This window comes from Aedes albopictus, chromosome 1 (assembly GCF_035046485.1).
Source record: "Aedes albopictus strain Foshan chromosome 1, AalbF5, whole genome shotgun sequence".
In the NCBI taxonomy this organism is placed as follows: Eukaryota; Metazoa; Arthropoda; class Insecta; order Diptera; family Culicidae; genus Aedes; species Aedes albopictus.
Genome location: NC_085136.1, coordinates 3674996 through 3700984, shown reverse-complemented (window position 1 = coordinate 3700984; position 25989 = coordinate 3674996). Strand labels below are relative to the sequence as shown.

At 36.5% G+C, this 25989-nt stretch overlaps 1 protein-coding gene across 3 annotated transcripts in view; it reads left to right on the top strand.

Annotated features, from left to right (window-relative positions):
• LOC109405399 (pyrokinin-1 receptor) overlaps positions 1-25989 on the top strand; it is a 398748-nt gene that overhangs the window by 340829 nt on the left and 31930 nt on the right. For 2 of the 3 annotated variants that reach the window (XM_062843022.1, XM_062843015.1), the window contains one exon: positions 7520-8477. In XM_062843022.1, the coding sequence (XP_062699006.1) occupies positions 7520-8394 (875 nt within the window). In that variant the 3' untranslated portion in view covers positions 8395-8477. Of the gene's footprint in view, positions 1-7519; positions 8478-25989 lie in introns of those variants that run through there. The other variant, XM_062843026.1, reaches the window with a different exon arrangement.

Here is a 25989-nt window from a genome sequence, read left to right as displayed (position 1 = left end):
GGTGCCGAAAAGTGCTACTTTTCAGCACTCTTAAGAGTGCCGAAAAGTAGACCATTAGGCAATTGAAAAATGAAGTTTTTCGCAACGTAATTGCAAAAAATATGTTTTGGCTGATTAATTAGTTTAGTACCTACCCTCCAAATAGGATTATCCTGAGACGCTATATGAAATGTGCATCAGTTTTTCGGTTCTGGCAGGGGTCTGGGTGATTAATTTTAACCTTTGACCCTAAAACAGCATCGCGCTCGCGCTGTATACGACGAGCTTGGTTTTTGATCAGCAATTTCGTGGAAAATTTGTTCTGACATTTCAACGGCAACTCATCATAATTTCCTTCCTCAATTCCTTTTTCAGTGTCTTTGCAAACTTCTTTGGCAATTTCTTCTGTAGTTCTTCATGATTTCATTGAATTTATAATTATTGCTTCCGAAAATTACTTCGGCAATAAGTCTATAATTTTTTTCAGCATTGTTTTTTTTATTTTTTTTTTGTGGAAATTTCTTAGGGAATTCCTCTGGCTGCATCATCCTTGATTTTTTTGCGATTCCTTTGTGAATTACTTCGGTGTTCAGCACTTTGGGGCTGTCCATAAACCACGTGGTCATGAGGGGGGGTTCAACCAATGACCATTTTGTATGGACGAATAAAAAATTTTGTATGGACAAATGACCAGGGGGGGGGGGGGGTTGAAAAGCCTCAAAAAAATGACCACGTGGTTTATGGACAGCCCTTTCTTTGAGCATTTCTTTTGTTATTTGTGTGGAAAATTGGAAGCTTTTTCGGTAATTCCTCTGAAATTCCCTAGGCAGTTAATTTTGAAGTTTCTCTAACGATCATTTTTTGGATTTGAATGGGAATTCATTTTACAATTTCTTTTGTATGTTCTTTGGGGATTTTTTCGGCTATTTGTTTGTGAATTTCTTCGGCCATTTCTTTGCAAATTCTCAGACAGTTCCTTTTGAAATTCAAAAACTTACAATTTACAACGGAATTGTGATTTTCAAAACAATAGCCGAAAAATTTCAAAAGGAATTTTCTAAGAAATTACCGAACAATTTCTCAAATACCATGCCGGCGAATTGTTGGCAAAATCATCAAAGGAATTTCTGATGGAATTTTAGAATGAGTTCTAGAGGAACTGCCGAAGGAATTTTCAACCAAATTCTGAAGTGATGTTCGAAATAATTGTGAAATAATTGTCGAAAATTCTTCCAAAGAAAATTCTGAGGGATATCTATGGAAAATTTGCCAAAGAAATTTCCAATGCAATTACCGAAAAAGTTGGCAAAGCAGTAACAGAGCCGTAGCGTTGTCCCATGGAGCCCTTGGCAAGCGTCCAGGTTGGTGCCGCATGACAATTAGACATTGTTAATTTGCTTAACTTGTAGTTTTTACTTTTATACAAATTTTCTTCAAACGTTATATTTTGGTGTTTCAAAGAAACATATTCCCTTCGATTTGGTTTTTTTTATAGTATTTTTCATTTGTGTAATTTCTGTAGCAATTTCAATTGGAGTCACCCAAAAATTATCTAAAATCTTTTTCTCTTATTCAAGTATAGGTACAAACACATTTTGCATTCCAAGAATCTCACTAAGACCAGCTAAATAATTAGAAATAATATTTCAGATTCATAATATAAATAAATTATGCATCATTTTTTACAAGAAATCTTACAGTATTTTTAAAAATATTTGTTTGTTTTGTACTCAATTGAGTTTCACGGGTTTTACCAGACTTTTTCCAAAAAAAAAAGCAAAGGTTTCTTCTGAAGTTAAATCAAAATATTTCTCAGAAGAACTGTAAGAAATTTTTAAATAATCATTAGACAAACCATGGACATAGAGAAATTCCTGAAAGAATCCCTAAAGAAGTTTTTATTGTGCTGGAATCATTGGATTAAATTATGCAAGAATCTCTGAAGGAATTTCAGCAAAAATATCCAGAGGAATACTGGATGAAAATCCTGGAGAAATTTCAGCAAGAATTTCCAGAAATCTATAGATGACTATCAGAAGAAAACTTTAGTCGAATTTCTAATGAAAGCCGTAGAAAATTTTCTAATAAAAATCCCTAAAAGAATTTCTGAAGGAATTCATTGGATTTCTAACGGAATCTCTGCAGGATTTTTTATAGGAATTTATGGCGGAATTATTGAGAAAATCTATTGAAGAGTTTCTAAGTACCTAATCTTTAAAGATACTTTTGCAGGAATCTCTAGAAAAATTCCAAAGAAAACTTTGGAACTCTGAAAAAATTGTGGAAGATTATTCAATAAAATTCTTGGAAAGATATTGGGATAAATCTTTGACTAATTTCGGAATAAACTTCTAGATAACAGCCTTTCATCCCTGGAAGAATTTCTGATGGAACTTCGAAAATTTCAAGAAAAATCTGTAGAAGAATTTTTTATTCAATTTTTTAAAGGATCCCTGCCGAAGAGATTTATTAGAGCTATTCTTAAAGAATTTTTCAAAGAAATCCATTGAGAAAATTTCTGAAAGATTTTCTGAAGGCAACCTAGCAAAATATTCTGATGAAAAACTTGAAAAAATTGGTGAAGTAATTTTTGGATATATATTTTTATTTGGGGGAATAACTCAATGGTACTTTTTTTCGGGTGAAACGACCTACAAAATTCGGCATTTGCACAGTTGTCACTCTTGCAAAATTTCTATTAAGTGCAAAGAAACATTTACTGGAACAGTTGTATGAACTGAAAGAGTATCATTTGATCACTGAAAAATATTCCATTAAAAGCGAAGAAAATCCTCGAACGTATCCTCAAGACCACACATGTAACCACAACGTACGTAACCTTTCCAAATGCGAATGTTTTGGAATTTACAAAAAGAAACTTTCACTAAACTGCCGAAAGCTTATTGATTATGTTTTGCTCAATAAAAAAACTAAAATAGCTTCTCACAACAAAAAAGTATCTGAATTCCCAGGTAACATAATGATAAATATTAAAAATAATCTAGAGAAATTTGACTTTTTGAAGAATACGGAAGAACGTAAAAACATATGATCATTCACAGATATTGTTAATGATGAAATTTTGATAACATTCAAGAAAACAATAGCATACTCTTTTCTCCTTCAAGCTTCAGGTTCTTTCGGCGTTCGTCTGAGGCTGGGGGGAAATCTTGAAGAAAATGCCGAAGTAAAACTGAATAGCACAGTTAAAACATTAAAAAAAATCCGACGAAAATCCCGAAAAAAAATTAGATGGAACTTCCGAAGATATTTGCAAAGGAATTTGCGAGGAATTTTCTAGAGTCATTGTCGAATGAATTACCAAAAAAAAACTGCTGACGTAATTGAAAAATGCTTGAGAAACTACTAAAAAATCCGAATGATTTGGATTCAAGAAAAAAAAATGCCAAACAAACTTCTCAAGGGATTACCGTAGAAGTGTCCATGTTAATTACAGATAGAATTGTCAAAGGATGTGCCTAAAGGTATTTTGTAAAAAAAATCTATACATATTACCGAAGAAATTCTCAAAGAAATTGTCGAAGGGAGTCCAAAGAAAATGCATAAGAAATTTTCCAATTCCAAAGAAATTACTGAGAAAATTCCAAAAGGTATCTAAATTGGCATACAAATGACGAAACAATTTCCAAATAAATTGCCGGGAATTTTCCCTGAGAAATTTCCGAAAGAATGTTTTGCGGAAAACAAAAAAACTCAATTATCCGGTCGATTTTTGGAACTTCCCAAAACATGTATCTTACTAACAGAATGCTTTAAGAAACTGAAATGTTGACAATGATTACAGAAAATTTCAGCTTCATACAGCATTTCATTTACCAGATTTATATTTTGAAGCTTAACAACGCAACCCAGGATTGATTTAAATTTGGTGTCTTTTTACAAAAAAGTTTGTAATTTGGCTCAGGAATAATGCGTTGATGTCACCACAACTATTTTACAAAAAATCAAATCGGAAGCTTCTGAAACTGGCACCCCCTAGGAAAAAATCCTAGATACGCCAATGCTCGAATCGTCCATGTTTTGCAATTGTCGTATGAAAGCCACTTGATTCTCAACTTTGCGAAATCCATTTCTCCTCTTAAACGATTGCACGAACAAAAAAACCAGATTAATCCACCTAGTGGTGATAGTGCCTTTCTCGTCGAATATGTACTCATAAACTTTTCTTCGTCGTTAGCCAAAATGTTCCTGAATCCTGAAAACACTTTACACTAGCAACAATTTTAACAAAGCCATCATCGATTTTCGAAACTTATTGATGATACATATTTCGATGTTATGTTTAACAACAAAACAGAGCAGAAAAAGATCAGACCTCTCAGTTGACTGCTTGACCACCTTAACCCTAGTCGTGTATGGGGTCATTGTGACCCCATTCCATCCACTACGGCAGCGGGGTGAGCGTGAGCTAATGCTTGAAGAAGGTTAACTTTATTCACAATCACAGATCACTTTGTGATCTTCGCCAATGTTTATTGCAGCACACTTTAGGCTATATTTTATTATCATTGGTAACACGATTCATGTAAAATTTGACCTTCCTACGAGGAAAATGCAGAAAATGTAGATTTTCCATTCAAATTTCAATCGCAATGAGAAGAGTGAGGGCTCAACCAGCCGCACCAAATTGTGAGCAGTAATTTTAGAAGCATAAGGAGATTGGAGATTGAAAAACTGTATAAGGTTGATGCGATTAAATTATATTTTTATATAAAACGTTGATCCATCCTACTATACATTTACACCGTAGGAATCTAAAATGGTGGGATTTGAAGAGATCGCTTTGGTCACGATTTCGTTCTCTCGCATATATGAAGACTTTGATCATTTCTTCATTTATAATCTTACCCAACGTTTACATGCTATCAAAAAAGCCACAATTTGATTTATCGCTTTGACATTTATTTTGTTAACCTTTATAATTGCGCTATTTGATGTGCAGCTTGCATGGGTTTGGTTAAATTTTACGTTTGACTACTTCCGGCGGGACATCTGGAACTGATTCCGGTTGTCTCAAATATGGTCTTAGACTATGTTTTTGTCAACTGTTCATCACGTGACCTGAAAAGCCGAAATTGATGTGATTTGAGGCTATTTTCTTGCTAACCGTTCGGCAAATTTTTGAAAATGCCGCGATTTTATGTATCGCATGCATGGTTTTGGTTCACTTATATCAAATCACACCCGCAACCGATTCCGAACTACTGTGGCCTGAGACTATTTTCTTGTTGACCGTTCATCAGATTATCAAAAACGCCGCTATGGTTTAGTTCCTTTCTATATTTTACCACTTCCGACGCGTTACTCGTCTTGTCACCAGTTCTGGAACACCAAATATGGTCTGAGATTATTTGTTGGTTAACCGTTTATCTTGTTACTGAATAAGTCATCGGTATGTCGCATGTATTGGTTCTCTTTTACATTTGATCATTTCTGGCGGGACACCCGTAATCAGTTCCGTAACACACTGATAGGGCTTGCGTCTATTTTCTTGCAACTGTTCATCATGTTACCTAAAAAGCCGTGATTTCAGGTATCGCATGCATGGGTTTGGTGTCACTTCCGGCCCGGAACCGGTTGCGAAACACTACCGATAGTCTCTTAAATAGTCTGAACCTATTTGCTTGCTAAAGTTTATTAGGTTATCAAAAAAGCCATGGGTTTGGTTCAAATTTATATTTAGCCGCTTTCGGAGGGAACTAGTTTCGGCACTACTGACAGTCCATAATGTGGTCTTAGCCTACTTCCTCAATAACCGGTCATCAAGTTGTCGAAAAAACCGTGATTTGATTTGCCGCATGCAAGAGTTTTGTCAACTTTTATATACGGACACTTCCGGCGGAACACCCGGAACCGGTTCTGAAACACTACCGGTTTTTTTTATCTGTATTAACGAGATTTTTAGCCCTAGGCTAGTTCATCTCGGGACCCACGCTTTACTTCCCTTCCGAAGGAAGAACTCACATTTTGCGAGTTTGTCGGGAGTGGGATTCGATCCCAGGTCCTCGGCGTGATAGTCAAGTGTTCTAACCATCACACCAGGTCCACTCCACGTCCACTACCGGTTCATATAAGGACTGAGACTGTTTTCTTGCTAACTGCTCATCAGGTTATCGAAAATTCCGTAGTTTGATGTGCCGCATGCATGGGTTTGGATCACTTTTGTATATGACCACTTCCAGCGGGACATCCGGAACCGGTTCCGATATGGTCTGAGTCTTTTTTTATGCCAACCTTTCATTGGGTTATCAAAAAAGTCGCGCTTTGATATATCGCATGCATGGATTTGGTTCACTTTTATATTTGGCCACTTCCTGCGGGACTCCCGGAACCGGTTCCGGAACACTACCGGTTCAGATATGGTCTGAGACCTAGTCTGAGACTGTTTTCTTGCTGACTGTTCATCAGGTTATCCAAAATGCCGCAATTTGATGTGTCGCATGCATGGATTTGGTTCACTTTTATATTTGGCCACTTCCGGCGGGACTCCCGGAACCGGTTCCGGAACACTACCGGTTCAGATATGGTCTGAGACTGTTTTCTTGCTGACTGTTCATCAGGTTATCCAAAATGCCGCAGTTTGATGTGTCGCATGTATGTGTTTGTTACATTTTTATGTATGACCCCTTCCAAGGGTACTGGTCCGGAACACGTAAATGGCCATAACTCCGGAACGGCTGGACCGATCCGAACCATTTTCAATAGGAAACAATGGGACCAGATTCCGCGTCGAATGAACCGTCGGTCATTGAAATCGGATGAGGTTTACTGCCAAAAAGTGATGTGAGTTTTTTTGTACACACACACACACACATACACACACACACATACACACACACAGACATCACCTCAATTCGTCGAGCTGAGTTGATTGGTATATGTGACTTGACCCTCCGAGCCTTCTATCAAAAAGTCGTTTTTGGAGTGAACATATAGCCTTTCCAGTACACTTAGTGTACGAGAAAGGCAAAAAACCTGCGGTTATCACAACTTTCAAAAAAAAAAAACTGTCCAGAGAGCCCACAACCTGTTGTAAACTAGTAATAAAACAGGTTTTATTGAATTTTGGTGAACAAAAAACGGAATGAAATTTTTATTGCACTAGGATGACAGATAATTCAAAATACTCAAAGCAATCTCAACGCCTACTCTGTTTACGCATCGCTGTTTATGTTCTTGCTACACGCACTTCCAACACTCTTGCCCCACTTTATTCTACCTTATAAAATACTTTCAAGACCTCAAAAAGAAAACTTGCATTTCATATTTTGAAGAAACATTGCAAAGATTGAGCTAAAACTCGTTTTTTTTTCGTTAAAATACAGTGGGTCATTCATGAAACCTGCATTAATCACATTGGATCTGAAATCCTTATTACAGGCTGTGACAATAGTATCATTGTTTAGTAATGACTATCGGTTTGGTGTCAAGTGCCCTAAACCAATTACTGTCCTAAATTTGATTGAACTCACTCTCTCGTTCGGAAATTGATTCTCACATGCTTACCCACTCTTTGCAGGCAATTCCATCAAGGATGACAGTCTATACTCGACCTCTACTCAAAAACAGTCAATCAATTCCGTAGCACTGTCACGAGGCCTGTCTGTGAAGCGTTTCCTCCCGGACCGATCGGCTGCGGCATCGGCGGCGGCGGAATGTGGCAAGGCGGCGGCCATCCCGAAAATGTTCACATCGAAAGTGATGATGACATCGTCGGCCCACTTGAACCTGTACACCCAGGAGCAGGAGCTGTGTCTCAATATCTACCCCGCGAAGGATTCGCTGTCGCGGTCTACTGAAAATTTGTCCCGCATTAGCATACAATTGAATCGATTATCCTCGGACGAGACGCTATCGCACAGCCTCCAACGAAGCCACATATGTGCCACGCCAATTTCATCCTCGTCAACGTCGGCAACGACCCAAGCACCGACGAGCATCATCAGACAAGCCACAACTTTTGCGGGGCTTTCGCTCGATGACAAACTCAACCTCCAGCAACGGGCCAACTCGCGCGCCCAGCTTCCGCGCGATGTCACCAATCTGGATCTAATCTGCAGCCAGCAGGGAGAAATAAAAATATTTATTAAACGTAAAAATCGACACAAGGACAATCGGTTAAAGCTGTGGCGCTATCTGCACCGCATGTCGCCGTTGAAGGGTAAGCAGAGTCGCCATAATCAACACCCAACGGCAGTTCACTTCTACAGTCCCGTAAAGTACGCCCAACGAGAAAGTTCCGAAGGTGAGCATAACTCGAAATCGGTGTCATCAGCAGCCAACGTGTATCCGATAGATTTCGGCGTACCGGCTTCGGATGGGCCAGAAGATGACCTCGAGGCATATATGAAAGAGATAAAGCTGAGAGAAAACCATAACAGTGCGGCACCCTGAGCCATTTGAATACCAATTCTCTTGATGGGTAGGTAGGTAGGTAAAAGAACTGCAGGTGAAGTAATTTGGACTGACAGGGTTTGGAATTTTATTATTATACTACACCCTTCCCACCGATGCACAGTGGGGGAAAAACGAAGCCAAATGGTGGAAAAATTTCTTCACGTTGCTGTGGTAGAAGGCCAGTAGCTAGTTCGAAAGGATTTTTTTTTTCAAAAACTGAATGGTGCACGGTGTGTTGTGTAGAACAACTTTATAATACATAAAAAAATAAGTAAGTCTGAACAAAAAATTTTCTTGCAGGTTTTTCATGCAAAAACTATTAAAAAAGTCCAACAAAATATCTATATATTTTTTGTATAATAATATATGAAAAAAATATTAAATTCTAAGCACCTTGAGTCATTATGATTGCGGTACTGTGAAAACTTGTTTTTAAATGATGAACAGATACATAGTCAAATAGGGTGGGGCGGGGCAAGATGGGTCACCTAAGCATGGATCACCATAACTTTGTAAATACAAATCGTATTGGTTTGTATTTGTCCGCTACTCTTAAATACACTATTTAGCTATGCTAAAAGTCGATAAAAAGTTCAATAAATACAAAATATGATGTTAAACAAACAGTTTTAAAAAGTGATCGATTTTACGCCGTGAAAAAAGTGCGGGGCAAGATGGGTCACCTTTTAAGTAATTCACATTTTCTCAACGAAAAACGTTAAAATATAAGATTTATTCCGCCTTCATATATGCTCCATATCCATACTGAGTAAACAAGAGCTACTAGTAAACATTTTATAAATTTATTTGGAATATATAAAACATTACGATTTAAGTGGTCCTAAGGCGACTTGAAAATCGATGTTTTCACTAAAAAATTATCAAAATTTTATGTTATAATTTTGAGCATTCATTCCGCTTGATTGAAGTCAATTATGAGATAGTCTTGTAATAAAAAATAAATAACTTTTGAATGCTCCAAAAATACGTTCAAAATTGAAGGTGACCCATCTTGCCCCGCGGCCGTTTATATGGAGATTATATGGAATGTATCGCGTAAGAAAAATGGCTAAAAATCATTTTATTTTTTATTTCCAACGAGAAAGAATAATTTTTCAATCAATGCCCCAAACTTTTGTAGGGTAGGACGGGGCAAGATGGCCACCCGGGGCATGATGAGCACCCCTCTGTTTTACTACTTTTATGATGATTTTTTCCCAAACAAGTTCATAATCCGTTAGAATAATGTTTATCCTGTTTGTAAACCTGATATATGGTATTTCATAATGAACGAATTAAAAAATATCGTCAAATTAGTCAATAGCATGGATTTTTAGCATTTTCTTATAAGAAATCATCAGAATAAAATAAGGTTTTTATGTAAGAATCAAATTTTTACCATAATTCTTGTTATCAGCCAACATTACTAGCTTACTGCAAAGCATTTTAATTTATATTAGAAAATATTTTCAAAAACCAAAAATTAAAAATTAATCAATTTTAGTTATTTACTTATAGTGGGGCAAGATGAGCACCCCTGAAGGGAATATAGAAAATATTTTGAAATTATTGGAATCCACTCAATAGTGCCGAACATAGGTTCCCGTAACCTCTGCAATTAATTGGTTGCGTAAATTCCTAAAAATAAGCAACTTAATAATCGTTTATTGTTTTTCCGGTCATTTTGTATAAAGTATTATAAAACCGCATTTTTTTTTTCAATAATCGAAAAAATGATAATTTTAGAACATGATACTATAGCTATAAACAAGGTTCTCTATATCAATCACTGTATGGCCAATTCGTCCCCTTAATGCTAGAACTAGGTAACTCGAAATTTGACGTTTTTGAGTTGAATATACCATTAGATTGAGCTTTTTGAGCTCTATAATATATCCAAAGACCAATGAAATACGATTATAAACGACGAAAATATTCACCATTTTCAAAACTAGGTATCTCAGTGTAGAATACAAGAACTGAGTGCTATAACTAGGTAACTGAGAAATTCATATCTATTTCCAACTGCACAGGTTAAAAGCTATCGGATGCTTGGCCGTGGGAATGTTACTTGACATTCTTTTGTTAGTAGGTTGAAAATTTACTACTGTTTTTCATTTTAGGTCTAAAAACTTGAAATATTTTACTTCTGTTGATTTAGCTAAAAACTGTGATTGTTCGTAGACGATTATTTTATGAACATTTGAGGTGGCATGTGGTGATATTGCAAATATCCTAGCAAATTCAGTAATTACACGTTATTTTCAGTATGTAGGGGGATTAGGGGCATAATGGACACCCTAAGCAAATGAGTATGTTAGGCCTGTATTACAGTCAAAAACTTTACATATTATTAGTTGGCTTACAACTTCAGCTTGTTTCCTACGTATTTCAATCATTTACAGCTTGTAGAATGTCATTGTTGTGAAGAAATAATGAATTGAAAACCGTGTGTTTTTTGGGGCTGGCAGCAAAGGTACGGGGCGAAATGGACACCCATCGGGGCATAATGGACACCCCTGCATATTTTATGCTGTATCTTTGAGAATATCGACCAGTTAAGTAATTTGCCAACGGAGATCAATACCACAGATATAATACTCCATCTTAGACGAGTTTACATAACTTCAAAGTTAATTAAATAAATTTTAGGCTAAAATAATCGGGTTGAATATTTCCAAACTCTCTAAAACGCCTAACAGTATGCAACGCTCGTACATCCATTCAGAATTGCCAGTGTTCATTTCGCCCCGAATGGACTACAACATTGAAATTGTTATTTTCTGTGTGTTCTGATCAAAAATATAATGCTTCATCCATTGCTAAATCTACGTATACATGTAGATAAGCTAACAATTCACTTGTTTGTATGGTGGACATACTCAATCACTCGTAATACCTTATTTGCTGCTACTTCGAAATTATAAGAAATCCACCATATGAAAAACGAACTTCCATTTCAATGATATTTTGGTTAATTTGAAGGAATATAAAGGGTACTTGTGAAAAATAGAACAATGACTTGTTCCTTTACACTTATGAATTGAAAGTTTAACATAAAAGTCAACGGTTTCGGCAAAAACAGGGGTGTCCATTTCGCCCCGGGTGTCCATTATGCCCCTAATCCCCCTAAACCCTTTTAAATTTGCATACTGCAACAAGAAAACTGAAAAGAATGATATCAATAGTGGTAAAAACTAGGTATCTCAGAACATCTCCTCCATTATTTATTTTGCATTTTGAGTGCTAAAACTAGGTAACTCGACAATTTTTCATCCATTTATTGTTTTTATCAAAGGTTTAAACCAAAATAGTTCAAAACGTTTTCTTCTAGCAGAAAGAGTAGAAGCTGAATAAACGATCAATGCTAAAAAATAATTATTTTAAGGCTCCATACCTTTGGAACAACTACATAAAAAATTGTAAAATTTTCAAAGTCGTTTTTCTCGAAACTATGATTTTCGAGTTACCTAGTTCTAGCATTAAGGGGACGAATTTATTGTTAATATATTGGGATTTTAATGTAGTGCTCTTTTTGCCCCGTAGGGGTGCTCGTCTTGCCCCGTAGCATGTTCGAACTGACCATAAAACATCTTTTTTGTTTAGTCAAATAAATCATCCTTATTGTGAATTTTGAACCCTCCCATGCTTATGGGTGATAGAAAACATGACATAGAAAAGAAATATTGAGAGGTAAATTGTGTTAACTTTCAATAAACTCAACGTGATCCTTAGGGTGCTCATCTTGCCCCGCCCTACCCTATATTCATGCTGGTCATCTAACAAAATTATTAACAAAATCAAAACATGAGTAATGCGCTCGAAAATGGCACTGACCCATCTTGCCCCGCGACCCATCTTGCCCCGCCCCACCCTACATGAAAGGAAAACACACACACACTGCCATTATGTAGCTTTTCACTAAAGTATCAATTATTTATTTCAAGAATGTTCAAAATGTTCATTTTTTTCATTTTTTTTAATGATTAAGGTCTTATTTATGTATAAAATTGCAAGCGAAAGGCTTTAGGGGAGCGTGGCCCAATAATTTGGATTACAAAAAAAAAACTGTTTGTTATTTGTTTCGAAGGATATAGTTTTATGTAGAAAATATTCTACTAGTAAACAACGCCATAACCATGCCGTGCTTGGAGGTTATAAATTACACAGAAATTTTTTTTAAACATCATATACAAATCGATAAGACTATTTAAATCATTGTTATCAAATTGTTTTTCCTAGGCTTTATGCTGAGCAGCCTATTTTCATGCTTAATGTAGAAATATTTTCAATAAGTACTCCGTTCTTTCAACTATTCCTTCTGTACTTTTTATTTATTGTTACAGGTCGGACTCGATTATCCGGAGTATTGATTTTTATTTCACTCCGGATAATCGAATTCTCCGGATAATCGAATCACGAAAACAAAATCTAATCGGAATTTAAAAATGTATGAAAATGGATTTTTTTTCGTTATGCTATGTGTATGAAGCCTGAAATTTGAATTAGGAACCGTCCATAAATTACGTAACGAAAAAAAAATTCCTTTCCCCCATAGTCATACTTTTCGTATGACTCCTGAAGTTTTTGTATTGGTCATCTATGTTGAATTCCCCCTCACCTCTCAAAACGTAACGTAATTTATGGACGTTCTCTCAGAATTTTGTATACAGTGGGCCCCTGATAGTATTTTGGGCTGACAAAATCGACACTTTTTTGTGAATTTTGAGCTAAATAAAAAAGATTTTGATTCTATAAAAAGAACAAAATATACAGTTGATGAGAGATGGTGAAGGGGAAGGAGTGTGGTTTATGTAAATTTGTATCAGTGTTGATGGACGAAAAAAAATGTAATGAATAGGGCTGTAGTGAGAAAATGTACTTTTGCTGTTTCTACCTTTTGTTGGCAATATTGGCAAGATATCTCTACTACAACACAGCCTTCTCTTATCATTTTTGCGTCCCGACAAACAGACAGTAGGTAGGTGAAGTGTAACGGGTTTATACAACTTGAATCATAAAATTAAGCGAATAAAAATAACCATTACAAATAACATTTCTCATTTTTAATCAACAAGTTTGACTCATACTACCTGAACAGGATCCGTTTCCGTTTCCTTTCCGCATTATTTTGAAAAGACACACCGACTAAACCGTCTTCAACCAGAGGTTGCACAGACTGAACGTATTCTAATCCAGAAACAGCCTCTGCGCTGTGTCTATAATACACACGTGGTATTGGGAGTGGTAATTTCGTAAAAACACGTTTTATACAAAAATCGTCAAAATCTCTCTAGAGGATCCTTGTAGAAATCTCTAAAAGAATTCCTAGATTTGCCACTACAGAAATTATTGAAGGAATCCCTAGAGGAGTCACTGAAAGAATTTTGAAAAAGGTTCCTGAATCACTACAAAAATCACTGTAATTCATAAAAGATTTCTTTAAAAATCTCTTGAGAAATCCCTAGAGGAATCCAAAGAAAATATCCTGAGGAATGTCTAGAAGAATTTCTAAAGAAATCCAAAAGTTTCTGCAGATATTTAAGGAAAAGAAATTCATGGAAGAATCTTTGGAAAAATACCAGTAGTTTTGGGACTTCTCCTCTAAAGGACTTCTGGTGGAATATCAATAGAAAATTCTAGAGGAAACTTCAGAGAAATCCTTGGTGAAATCTTTCCAAGAATTGCAAGTTCTTAGAAAATACATAGAGGAATCTCTGGTGGTTGAAATTAAGGTAAAATTTTACGATAAATCCTGGGAGGAATACATAGAGATTCTTCGGAGGAAAAATCCGTGAATGAATACCAGTAGAAATTCCTAATGCAATCCCAACAAGAATTCCTGGAGCATTTTTTGTTAAAACTCCTCGGGAAAAATCTGAAGAAGAAATTTCTGAAGATATCCCAGGAGAACTGAAGGAATTCCAGACGAAATTCTAGGAGAAATACCCAGTAATATCAAGAGGAATACATCGGTTCTGGGTCATTTGGCCGAACGCCATTGGGCCGAAAGGGTCGATACCAATGTCCGCCGTCTCATTATAACTAAAGAACAGCCATTGATTCAAGGGAGGGAAAATATTGACAGTTTCAACGCCAACTAATTCCTGAATATCAAAACTATAAAGAATAGCCTGTGATTAAAAGAAGGAAATACTTCTGAAATTCATATTGGCAGTTAGAGTGTCAAAAACATCCTCTGAATTCTTTTGATCATGATTTGGCCAAATGGCATTCGGCCAAACGACCTTTTCGGCCAGATAGCGTTCGGCCAGACGACATTCGGGCAAATGGCCGGACACCGAATTCATTAAACTTGGAAGCTTTCAACTACTCGGAATTCGTACTGATAATCCATCATTGAACAAAATTTCTGGAGCATATGCCCTTGGAAATTCTGGAGGATTCCCAGAAGTAATATCCGAAGGAATCCATGCATGCATTCTTTGAAAAATGCCTTGATTTGCGTCTATTTTCAAAGGATGCCGTTAACCATCCATTGCATCAAATTTTTCGCTGAAATAAAATTTAAAATTGTTTGGCCCTTTTCAAATATAACGCGAGATTTGTTTGTTACGTAATGTGTATTTATATGATGCCAAAATATATCAACTGTCGCTAAGATTGATTGTGAAATGGTAATGTTTAGTGTAAAACACTTTAGTGTTAAACATAATCGGGCCAGAAAGCCGACAAAATCGGGTCAGCATAGTAGGGTCTGGGACCATTTGGGCAGTTGCTGCTATAACTCAGTTAATTTTGAACCGATTGACTTCATTTTTGGAACACGAGTATCTAGTCATGTTCAAAAATTCAAGTCAATCGATTCAAAATTAACTGAGTTACAGCGACAAGTGACCAAAATAGGTCCCTCTGCCCAAATAGTTCCATACCCTATTATAATACAAGTACAGGTCGGACTCGATTATCCGGAGTTGGGTTCTGACACTACTCAAACCAACCCGGGAGCTTCTTGACAGCTGCCGAACAACGTCAGCGTACCTAAAATTTTTGGTCCGGGTGGTACTGTCAGATTCAAAGCGGCAAGACCTACTTTTGAAAAGGACGAAAACCGACAATAACAAACCGCACATAAAATATTAAAACATTCAACAGAAACCATAATTTGTTGTTTTCGCTTTTTTTGTGGTAGATAAATGCAAATTGAGTGCGGCATGATGAATTTGTTTACTAGAAGCGAACATTATATCTATAAAACAAGTAAAGGCAAAACTGTCGGCTTTCATAAGATTAATAAGAAACTCATGTTTTCTTCTAGTGCGGTTATTAAGCACCAGCAAGTAATAAATTAGGTTACTTATTCTAACATTGCACAGCTACATATCTGGTGGCAAAGCCAAAATGGAAGTTAAAAATAATCATTTTCAGATGTTTTTTTTTGAGTTTGATCTTCGGTTTAGTCTAGCATGCGCAGTCACCAATTAATACGGAAGACCGTTTAAACATGTGCTTTTATTACATTTCTTACAACAAATAAAAAAAAAATCAAAATAATTTCAATTTATTGAACATTAGTTTTTGCGCTTCTGTTGAATACGTCCTTTTGATACGAAACGCTAGCCTCTTGTTGGCTTCCACTCACCACGAAACAAAAAGATGTTTTCGCATGGACGAAAATTGTTGCGTCAGTGAAGGATGGACTCGTTGTTTACGAACAGTAGCGACATCTGCGATTTGCAAGTAGGTACGCGAAACTGAGCTCATCTGTCAAGTTACGGAGGGGTTGACTCAAACAAACATCTGAGGAACAGAATGCTCTATAAAGCTGAAATTTTGATATTTTGTCAAATAAACTTTGATTAGTGATCAGTCAAATTCTCAGCTTCTTGCAGCATTCCGTTTGCGAGATACTATTTTGGAAAGCGCCAGATCCCGACTCCGGATAATCGAGTCCGACCTGTACTTAATAATTTCAAATTTATGCATTACAATATAAAAATAAATCTTTATAAAAATTCTCCGGATAATCGAGTCTAAAATTCCGGATAATCGAACCCCGGATAATCGAGTCTCCGGATAATCGAGTCCGACCTGTATTTGTTAATAAATGGTGGCATAAGCAATACGCATCATATTGCTATTGAATTCAAAGACAAACTTAAGTTTAGGTCCAACAGCTATGTCAAATATCGTGGAATAGGGGTAGGCGGGGCATAATGAGCACCTTGTATTTTCACTATAAATCTTCAAATTAACAAAACAATTTGCTTGACTGTAGTCTAATTATCTAAAATCCAATGAGTTGATGACAAAACAATAGTCAAAAAACCGTTTACCTTGAAAAATTAATCAAAATGCGTTAGGTGGTCATATACTGGGAAAATATTATAAGAATCAAGTGACCTAAAATAAGGTTTTGGGAATCGAAATCGCAACTTAGTGGTCATCTATCGATTTTATTGATATTCCCTAGGCCAATGAAATGTATTTGTAACACTTTTCAACTATTTGTATAATTATTTTGTTGAAAAAATAGGCTTCAAAGAGTTGGTAGTAGGGTGGGGCAAAATGAGCAACTGATGAAAAAATAATGAAAATGGTAAACATCTTCAACAAACAAATTTTAATTTTGGTTTTCTCTGTTTTGATGCATGTAGTAAGGTTTTGTCTGTAACTTTTAATTTATTAGGTTGAAAATTTCAGTATCTGTATATTATCACCGTTTAAAAAATCCTCAATAGATGACTCCTTGGAACCCCACAGTTCCCTACAAATTTAACCCCGTAATCCCTTCAAATTCTCATTGATTGTTGCCGGTATGCTTTATCATTGACAAGAATAGTCAATTAGCATATGATTGTATACAAAACTGATATTGATCATCCTGCCCCACCTAGGGTGCTCATTATGCCCCACCACCAAAACGCAACTAGCGATTTTATACGTTTTTAAAAACATAAAATTCTACAACATTTATAACTTTATTCGGAATTTCAACGATTAGCTTTTGTCAGTTAAGGTTCAAATGAGGATTGAACGTTAAAATTACACATTGGTTGCACTTAATTTAGTGGATTTGGTGGCAAAATGCTTAAGCTGCTCATTATGCCCCGCCTACCCCTATTGGAAAAATAACAATAAAGTTTATCCTCACTTTACCTAGGGTATAACTTTTTTCACAGGCGTTGGATCACTTTGCGGTCTTCAACAAAGTTGTTTGGCATATACTGCCCCCACTCGCATAACAGTCCCATTTGACTTTTCATCACTTTTGAGTTATCGTTATGATTAGTCATCATTTTTTATGTATTTCCAAAAACAACAATAAAAATTATGAATTTTTATGTCAATGTGTGAAAAAAATACCAAGTTATGAGCGTCCCATATCAAAAGTACTCGCATAACAGTCCCATCATGGATTTTTGTGTTACATAACACAAAACTGAACAACTTTGTAGTGATTCTAATATTTTTTACAGTTATATATTCATGTGCAAAGCAGTCTGTGAAAGTTTCGAGATGATCGAAATATTTTTCAAATTTTGGCGATTTTTCAAAGTTTTATATGGAAACAAGTTTTCAAACTTCAAATGCCGTTTGCTCAATTCCTACTTTTTGCAAATGGGACTGTTATGCGAGTGGGGGCAGTATAGTCACCTACAATAATACCAAAGGGTTTGATTATTGAACGCTTACAGCGTCACCTAGCGGCAAAATTCGAAAACTTTAAATTTCTGCATACATTTGGCCAAGTTTTCCCATACAAACTTCAAGCGTTTTGAGCGCCCCCTTAGGCTCAACCGATTTTGCTGAAATTTTGAACGTAGCTTCTGGGAGTCCAAAACAACTGATTTAGGAGGTAAGGCTTGGCATTTTTCGAAATTTTTGTTTTTCATATAAGTGTGGGCCACCTTAACCTTGAGTCATCATGATGGCGGTACTGTGAAAACTTGTTTTTTAAATGATGAACAGATACATAGTCAAATATATGAAAGGAAAATACACACACTGCCATTATGTAGCTTTTCAATAAAGTTTTAGTTATTTACTTCAAGGACGTGGTTTTGCGTTTACATGTTCACAAGTACAAGTATGCCTTTGTTACGAATCCTATAATAAACACAATTATCATGATTGCTGAGCATGCCGGCCTTCCCCAAAAAAATATTTGAATGTCAATTGGTAAGCCAAGAAAAGCACTCGAGGATTGGGAAACATCTCTGTTTTGAGGAAAAAGTACAGAAACTAAGTTATTTTGGAACTAAACGATCAATTCTGACTATACATGTCAATGGTTGCTCCTCCGTGATTGATCTGAACTGGTACCAGTTGCACTGAGATCCAACTGAATAAGGGGCTGGGACATTCCACTTATTCTCAAAGTGCAATTTTAGCAGCTCATGCATATTTGATCAATAACGGCGCCGGCCAAGTCCTTATAGTCAGCTGGGAAGGGAAAGGAATGTTAGAGTGTACTGGTTGTTGCTACTAGAGACCGAGAGCACTCTGCGTCCCCACAACCCGCACGGACTGGGGTATTTGTTAGACGGAAAGGATGGGAGATCTGGGAGTCACCGTTGGGTCGGTGATGCGATCCATGGATAGGGGTTTTTTATAGTGTTCGTGATAGATTGTGTGGTGAATAAGGTGAATAAGGTCAAGCGGCACAGCACGCTTTGGTTGCATAACTTATAGGCGTTATCTATACACTGTGCTGTGAGTGGAAGTTGGAAGGGAGGGAAACGACCTTTTTCAATTCGTTTCTGGTGGCTATGAACATATGAATATACATGAGTTGTATATGTAGAGAAGAGAGAGCGAGAGAAGGTGGATAGAAAGATACAAAGTAGGATGAAAAGGACGGGCCAGGGATTGAACCCATGATCTTCTGCATACGAATCAGAAGTGGTAGCCACTAGACCACCAAGCCCGTCAAAACTAAATTATTTTGGAACTAATGTTTACAAACTCAAAATTAAATAGTATTTCACCTTAGTCAAGGAATAAAAACAAGTTAACTCTGCTAAAGACCTCATAATAATATTGAAGTTGTGGGTATGAGTCCACATTAAACCACTGTCTTGAAGAAAACAATAACGAGAACTGAATTCGAAACAGAATTCAGTTGGGCAATATTCGATCAAGGGCAACTTTACGGTACTAATCATAGTTTCCGGATTATTCCACGATATTTGACATAGCTGTTGGACCTAAACTTAAGTTTGTCTTTGAATTCAATAGCAATATGATGCGTATTGCTTATGCCACCATCACCGTTATTATCAAAAAAAAATATACCATCAAAACCTGAAACGCCATTCTCTTCCTTCATCATTCCTACACCTCTGGACAAATTAAAAAAAAAATCGTTAGACGAAATTTTGAGTTACGCCCTTTTAAAGGGCCTAACCCCTAAACAATCAGGGTTTCTATAGAAAAACATCATATTTTATAACAGAAGCATGTTTCTGCCATCAAAATTTGAAACGCCATTCTCTTTCTTTATCATTTCTACACCTCTGGACAAACTTTGAAAATAATCGTTAGACGAATTTTTGAGTTACGCCCTTTTAAAGGGCCTTACCCCTAAAAAATGAAGGTTTCTAATTAAAAAAAAAATCGTTAGACGAAATTTTGAGTTACGCCCTTTTAAAGGGCCTAACCCCTAAACAATCAGGGTTTCTATAGAAAAACATCATATTTCATAACAGAAGCATGCTTCTGCCAACAAAATTTGAAACGCCATTCTCTTTCTTTATCATTCCTACACCTCTGGATAAATTTTTAAAATAATCGTTAGACGAAATTTTTAGTTACGCCCTTTTAAAGGGCCTTACCCCTAAAAATAGGTTTTTTATAGAATACCATCATATTTCATAACAGAAGCATGCTTCTGCCATCAAAACTTGAAACGCCATGCTCCTTCTTTATCTTTCCTACACTTCTGAACAAATTTTTAAAATAATCGTTAGACGAAATTCTGAGTTACGCCCTTTTAAAGGGCCAAACCCCTAAAAAATCAGGGATTCTATAGAAAAACATCATATTTCATAACAAAAGCATGCCTTGAAGTCCCAAATAATAGAACGTATTATTAATAATGCTACAATTTGATACTATGTGCTAATATTGGCTATTTGTATTGATGTTTGTATACAAATTGGCCATTACGCTAATATAAGGGAAGTATTTTCAAACATGTAGGAAGCAATCATGTTTGTATCAATTGCCATTCATAGCGTGGGACGTAAGTTTTTTGAATTGCTTTTTTAAAGACAAAACAAGCGATGGCATGTGCCTATCTCATTCGTTAGATTTTTTGGTGAATGCTGTTTTCAATTAATAAACATACACAACTAAGGATTGAGATGATCAATTGTAATGATAGTTCTATATTTAACTGCTAAACTACGTTACCGAAGAATAAACGTGATTAAATGAAACTAAGTTTTATAATAATTCTACTATAAGTACTTATGACCTTCAAATGGGCGTAACTGGAGAATTTGACCAACATTATTTTTGAAATTCAGTTTATGAGTGTGCATTAACTATATAAATGAAAAAGTAAATGAACTGTCGTTTCTGTTTTTCATTGTATATTGTTCTGGCTATAATAGTAAATGAAGCCAACAACGTCCGTATCCTACAGGTTAAAGAATACTTCCCTTATACTGGCGTTATGGCTAATTTTTATACACAATGCATTCAATATTAGTGCATAGTATCAAATTGTAGCATTATTAATGATACTGTTCATTATTTTGGACTTTGAAGCATACTTCTGTTATGAAATATAATGGTATTCTATAGAAACCCCTATTTTTTTAGGGGTTTGGCCCTTTAAAAGGGCGTAACTCAAAATTTCGTCCAACGATTATTTTCAAAATTTATCCAGAGGTGTAGAAATGATAAAGAAAGAGAATGGCGTTTCAAATTTTGTTGGCAGAAGCGTGCTTCTGTTATGAAATATGATGTTTTTCTATAGATACCCTGATTTTTTAGGGGTTAGGCCCTTTAAAAGGGCGTAACTCAAAATTTCGTCTAACGATTTTTTTAAAAAATTGTCCAGAGGTGTAGGAATGATGAAGAAAGAGAATGGCGTTTCAGGTTTTGATGGTATATTTTTTTTGATAATAACGGTAAATGAAGCACCGTGACCATTTATTAACAAATAACAATAAATAAAAAGTACCGAAGGAATAGTTGAAAGAACGGAGTACTTATTGAAAATATTTCTACATTAAGCATGAAAATAGGCTGCTCAGCATAAAGCCTAGGAAAAACAATTTGATAACAATGATTTAAATAGTCTTATCGATTTGTATATGATGTTTAAAAAATATTTTCTGTGTAATTTATAACCTCCAAGCACGGCATGGTTATGGCGTTGTTTACTAGTAGAATATTTTCTACATAAAACTATATCTTTCGAAACAAATAACAAACAGTTTTTTTTTTGTAATCCAAATTATTGGGCCACGCTCCCCTAAAGCCTTTCGCTTGCAATTTTATACATAAATAAGACCTTAATCATTAAAAAAAAATAAAAAAATGATCATTTTGAACGTTCTTGAAATAAATAATTGATACTTTAGTGAAAAGCTACATAATGGCAGTGTGTGTGTTTTCCTTTCATGTATTTGACTATGTATCTGTTCATCATTTGAAAAACAAGTTTTCACAGTACCGCAATCATAATGACTCAAGGTACTTAGAATTTAATATTTTTCATATATTATTATACAAAAAATATATAGATATTTTGTTGGACTTTTGCTACTAAGCTTAGTATTTTAGAATGCGTTTGATAGTTTTGCTATTATTTGAAAACCACTCAACATATTTCAATGAAATTTTCACACAGTCATCTACGCATACTACTTCGAAACGCCTGAAAATTTTATGGTTCTATCTTCAAAGACAAAAAAGTTGTGACTATTTGTATGAGATGCAATAATTTACAATATGAGCTTTTAATAGTTTTAGCATGAAAAACCTTCAAAAAATTTTTTTGTTCTAGACCCCCCGATGGATGATTTCCACCGACCCAGAAAATTGAAGGGAATGGCCCAAAGTATCATTAGGCAAAATTTCAGACTTACTTATTTTTTTTTGTTTTAAAGTTGCTCTATAAACACACCGTGGGTGGTCATGTACGAGAGACACCTTCGTGGCGTCTGTTTTATGTCGATTCCCCTCAAAATGTCGATTTTTGCCTTTCTCGTACACTAAGTGTACTGGAAAGGCTATATGTTCACTCCAAAAATGACTTTTTGATAGGAGGCCCGGAGGGTTGAGTCACATATACCAATCAACTCAGCTCGACGAGTTGAGGTGATGTCTGTGTGTGTGTATGTGTGTGTGTGTGTATGTATGTGTGTATGTGTGTGGTCAAAATAAACTCACATCACTTTTTTGAACTAAACCTCAACCGATTTTAATGACCGACGGTTCATTCGACGCGGAATCTGGTCCCTTTGTTTCCTATTGAAAATGGTTCGGATCGGTCCAGCCGTTCCGGAGTTATGGCCATTTAGGTGTTCCGGACCGGTACCCCAGGAAGAGGCCAGATATGAAAACGCTACAAACCCATCCATGCGGCACATCAAATTATGGCATTTTCGATAACTTGATGAATGGTAAGCAGAAAAATAGTCTGAAACCATATCTGAACCGGTTGTGTCCCGGAACCGGTTCAGGGTGTCCCGCCGGAAGTGGCCAAACATAAAAGTGTACTAAACCCATGCATGCGACATATCAAACCGCGGCTTTTTCGATAACGTGATGAACAGTAAGCAGAAAAACATTCCCAGACCATATCGGAACCGGTAGTGTTCCGGAACCGGTACTAAATGTCCTGCCGGAGGTGGCCAAGTATAAAAGTTAACCAAACCAATGCATGCGATATATCAAATAGTGGCTGTTTCCTGATTAACAGTTAGCATAAAAATATTCTCAGACCTGGTGTCCCGCCGGAAGTGGCCAAACATAAAAGTGTACTAAACCCATACATGCGACATATCAAACCGCAGCTTTTTTGATAATCTGATGAACAGTAAGCAGGAAAGCATTCTCAGACCATATCGGAACTGGTTCCAGATGCCCTGCCGGAGGTGGCCAAATATAAAATTGAGCTAAAATCATGTATGCGACATATCAAATAGTGGCTTTTTTGATATCCTGATGAACAATAAGCAGGAAAATATTCTCAGAACATATCTGAATCGGTAGTGATCCGGAACCGGTTTCGGGTGTCCCGCCGGAAGTAGCCAAATATAAAAGTTAACCAAACCCATACATGCGACACATCAAATCGCGAAGTTTTTGGTATCTAGATTTGGCAAAAAAAAGTTTCCGGCCATATTGGAGACAACCGGTAGTGTTCCACGGTTGCCCCATCGGAAGTGGTCAAATGTAAAGGAGAACCAAACCATAAATTCGACACATTAAATGACTTTTCAGGTAACCTGATTAACGGTTAACAAGAAAAAAATCATAGACCATACTTTGAAAAACCAATAGTGTGCCTAAACCGGTTCCAGGTGCCCCGACGGAAGTGGTCGAATGTAGAACGGAACCAAACGCATACACGATGCACATAAAATAACGGCTTCTTCGGTAACGCAAAGGACGGCCAGCAAGAAAATAGTCCCAGGCCACATTTACCGGTAGTGTTCCGGAACCAGTTTCGAGTGCCACGTCGGAACTGGCGAAATGTACAAATTAACGAAACCCATGCATGCATTATACCAATTTGCGACTTTTTGGGAAAACTGATTAACAATTTGCATGAAACTAGTCTAAGGCCCAGTGAATCAAAATTCAACCATCGCGCAACAATAACGACAATGTCGCAACCTGAATTTGTTGCGACATTCTACCCAATGCGACATAGGTTTGTCCCAACTTGAACAGAATAGGACAAAGATCGTGCACCACCAATTTAGGGATTTTTCAGACTTGCATTGTGATTTTCAAGCGATAACTTCGAGTTGGTAAACATTGCAACGCTGCTGAAGATGTACAATCAACAAAGTTTGATTTTGGGTTGGTAATAAATAATTATTTACGAGTTGAAAAGTACGCAACAAATTCAGCTTCCGCTTTGTCTGCAACAAAAATTTTCGAGATCATGTCATTATCTGTTACCAGTTGGGATAAAGACTAATCGCCGCGTCTTTTTTGTTGCTTGTTCTGTGCCTCTTTTGTCTGACAATTCTCTTCACTGCTAAGGCCATATCAGGGACAATCGGTAAGTGGTAAAATGTGAAATTCAACCAAACCCATGCGTGTGGTACCATAAAACCACGCTAATTCGACAATGATTGCTGTCAAATTACCTGGGTAAACTTTAAATTTGATAAACTAACTCTATTTTAGTTTTGTTTAGATTGTAGGATTTGTTTTTGAACACAAAATTTACAGATATTTTGGTGGTACGAATCAATAGCTTGTTCATTTTACGATTGTTGGCTTCCGAAGTTCACTGCGGTTGATCACCAAATGGATCAGGTGTTGGAAAGCACCAAATTTGAACTTCCGGAAGTAGCAGCTGCACGAGGAGCCGCTGCGGGTGGGAGTAACATCACAATATCGGATCATTCGTATCTACAGTGTATTACACTGTGACATTTGATCATTTTTTAATTCGACAAATGTCTAATGAGCGGGGGTACGAATTAAAAAGTGTCGTATTGAAGAGTGATGAATACGCAGGGTTTGACAGTACATCAGATAGCAGCTTTTTTGATAACTTCTTCTTCACTACTTACGTTCGTGTTTTCAGCGGTCAATAAAATATATGGGACTATGTGGCTTCAATAAGTTTTAAGGGTCTGTTCCAATTGGAGAATTAAAATTAATTTTTACTTAAACTTGACAGTTCGATTATTATTTCCTTAGACTATCCCCACCAGTGCGTAGTAAGTCGGTGAGTAGTAGAGGTGTGCAAATCGGTTCTATTTCTGATACCCACCCGTTTTCGCACCGTGCGTTCACATCATCGTTGCTAAAATACTACCTCATCTCCCCACCGCTGGTAGGTAGTAGTACTTCATATCGTAAACAAAGTGCAGATAAGCAAATAAATGACAACATCATTTTTTGTTCCTCATAATATCATATTCGATTGTACGAAAGTTCTAGAATGTGGATAATTAATTCCTCAAGTCTTTCGTTCAATTTTTTAAACCCTTGGAGAAATTTCAAGAATAATCCCTGAAGAAATTCTTTGAGGAATCTCTGATGGTATTCCAGGAGGGATCTTTGAAGGAATTCTTGAAGAAACGCCTGGAAGAATTCATGATATAACTCCTTAAAGGAACTTCTAGATAAATCCTTGAATGAACTCATTGATGAATCCCTAAAAGAAAATCTGGAGAAATCCCTGAATGCATTTCAGAATATATCTCTGGAGAAACTGCCGGGGAAGTCCCAGAAAGTATTCTCATGGCAATCCCGGAAGAAATTTCCGGGAAATCCCAGAAGGAATTCCCGGGAGAATTGCTGGGAGGAATGCCGGGGGAACTCTGGAAGGAATTGCCGTTGCAATCCGGGAAGAAATTCACGGGACAATCCTACAATGAATTCCTGGGAAAATCCCGAAAGAAATTTCCGGGGAAATCCCAA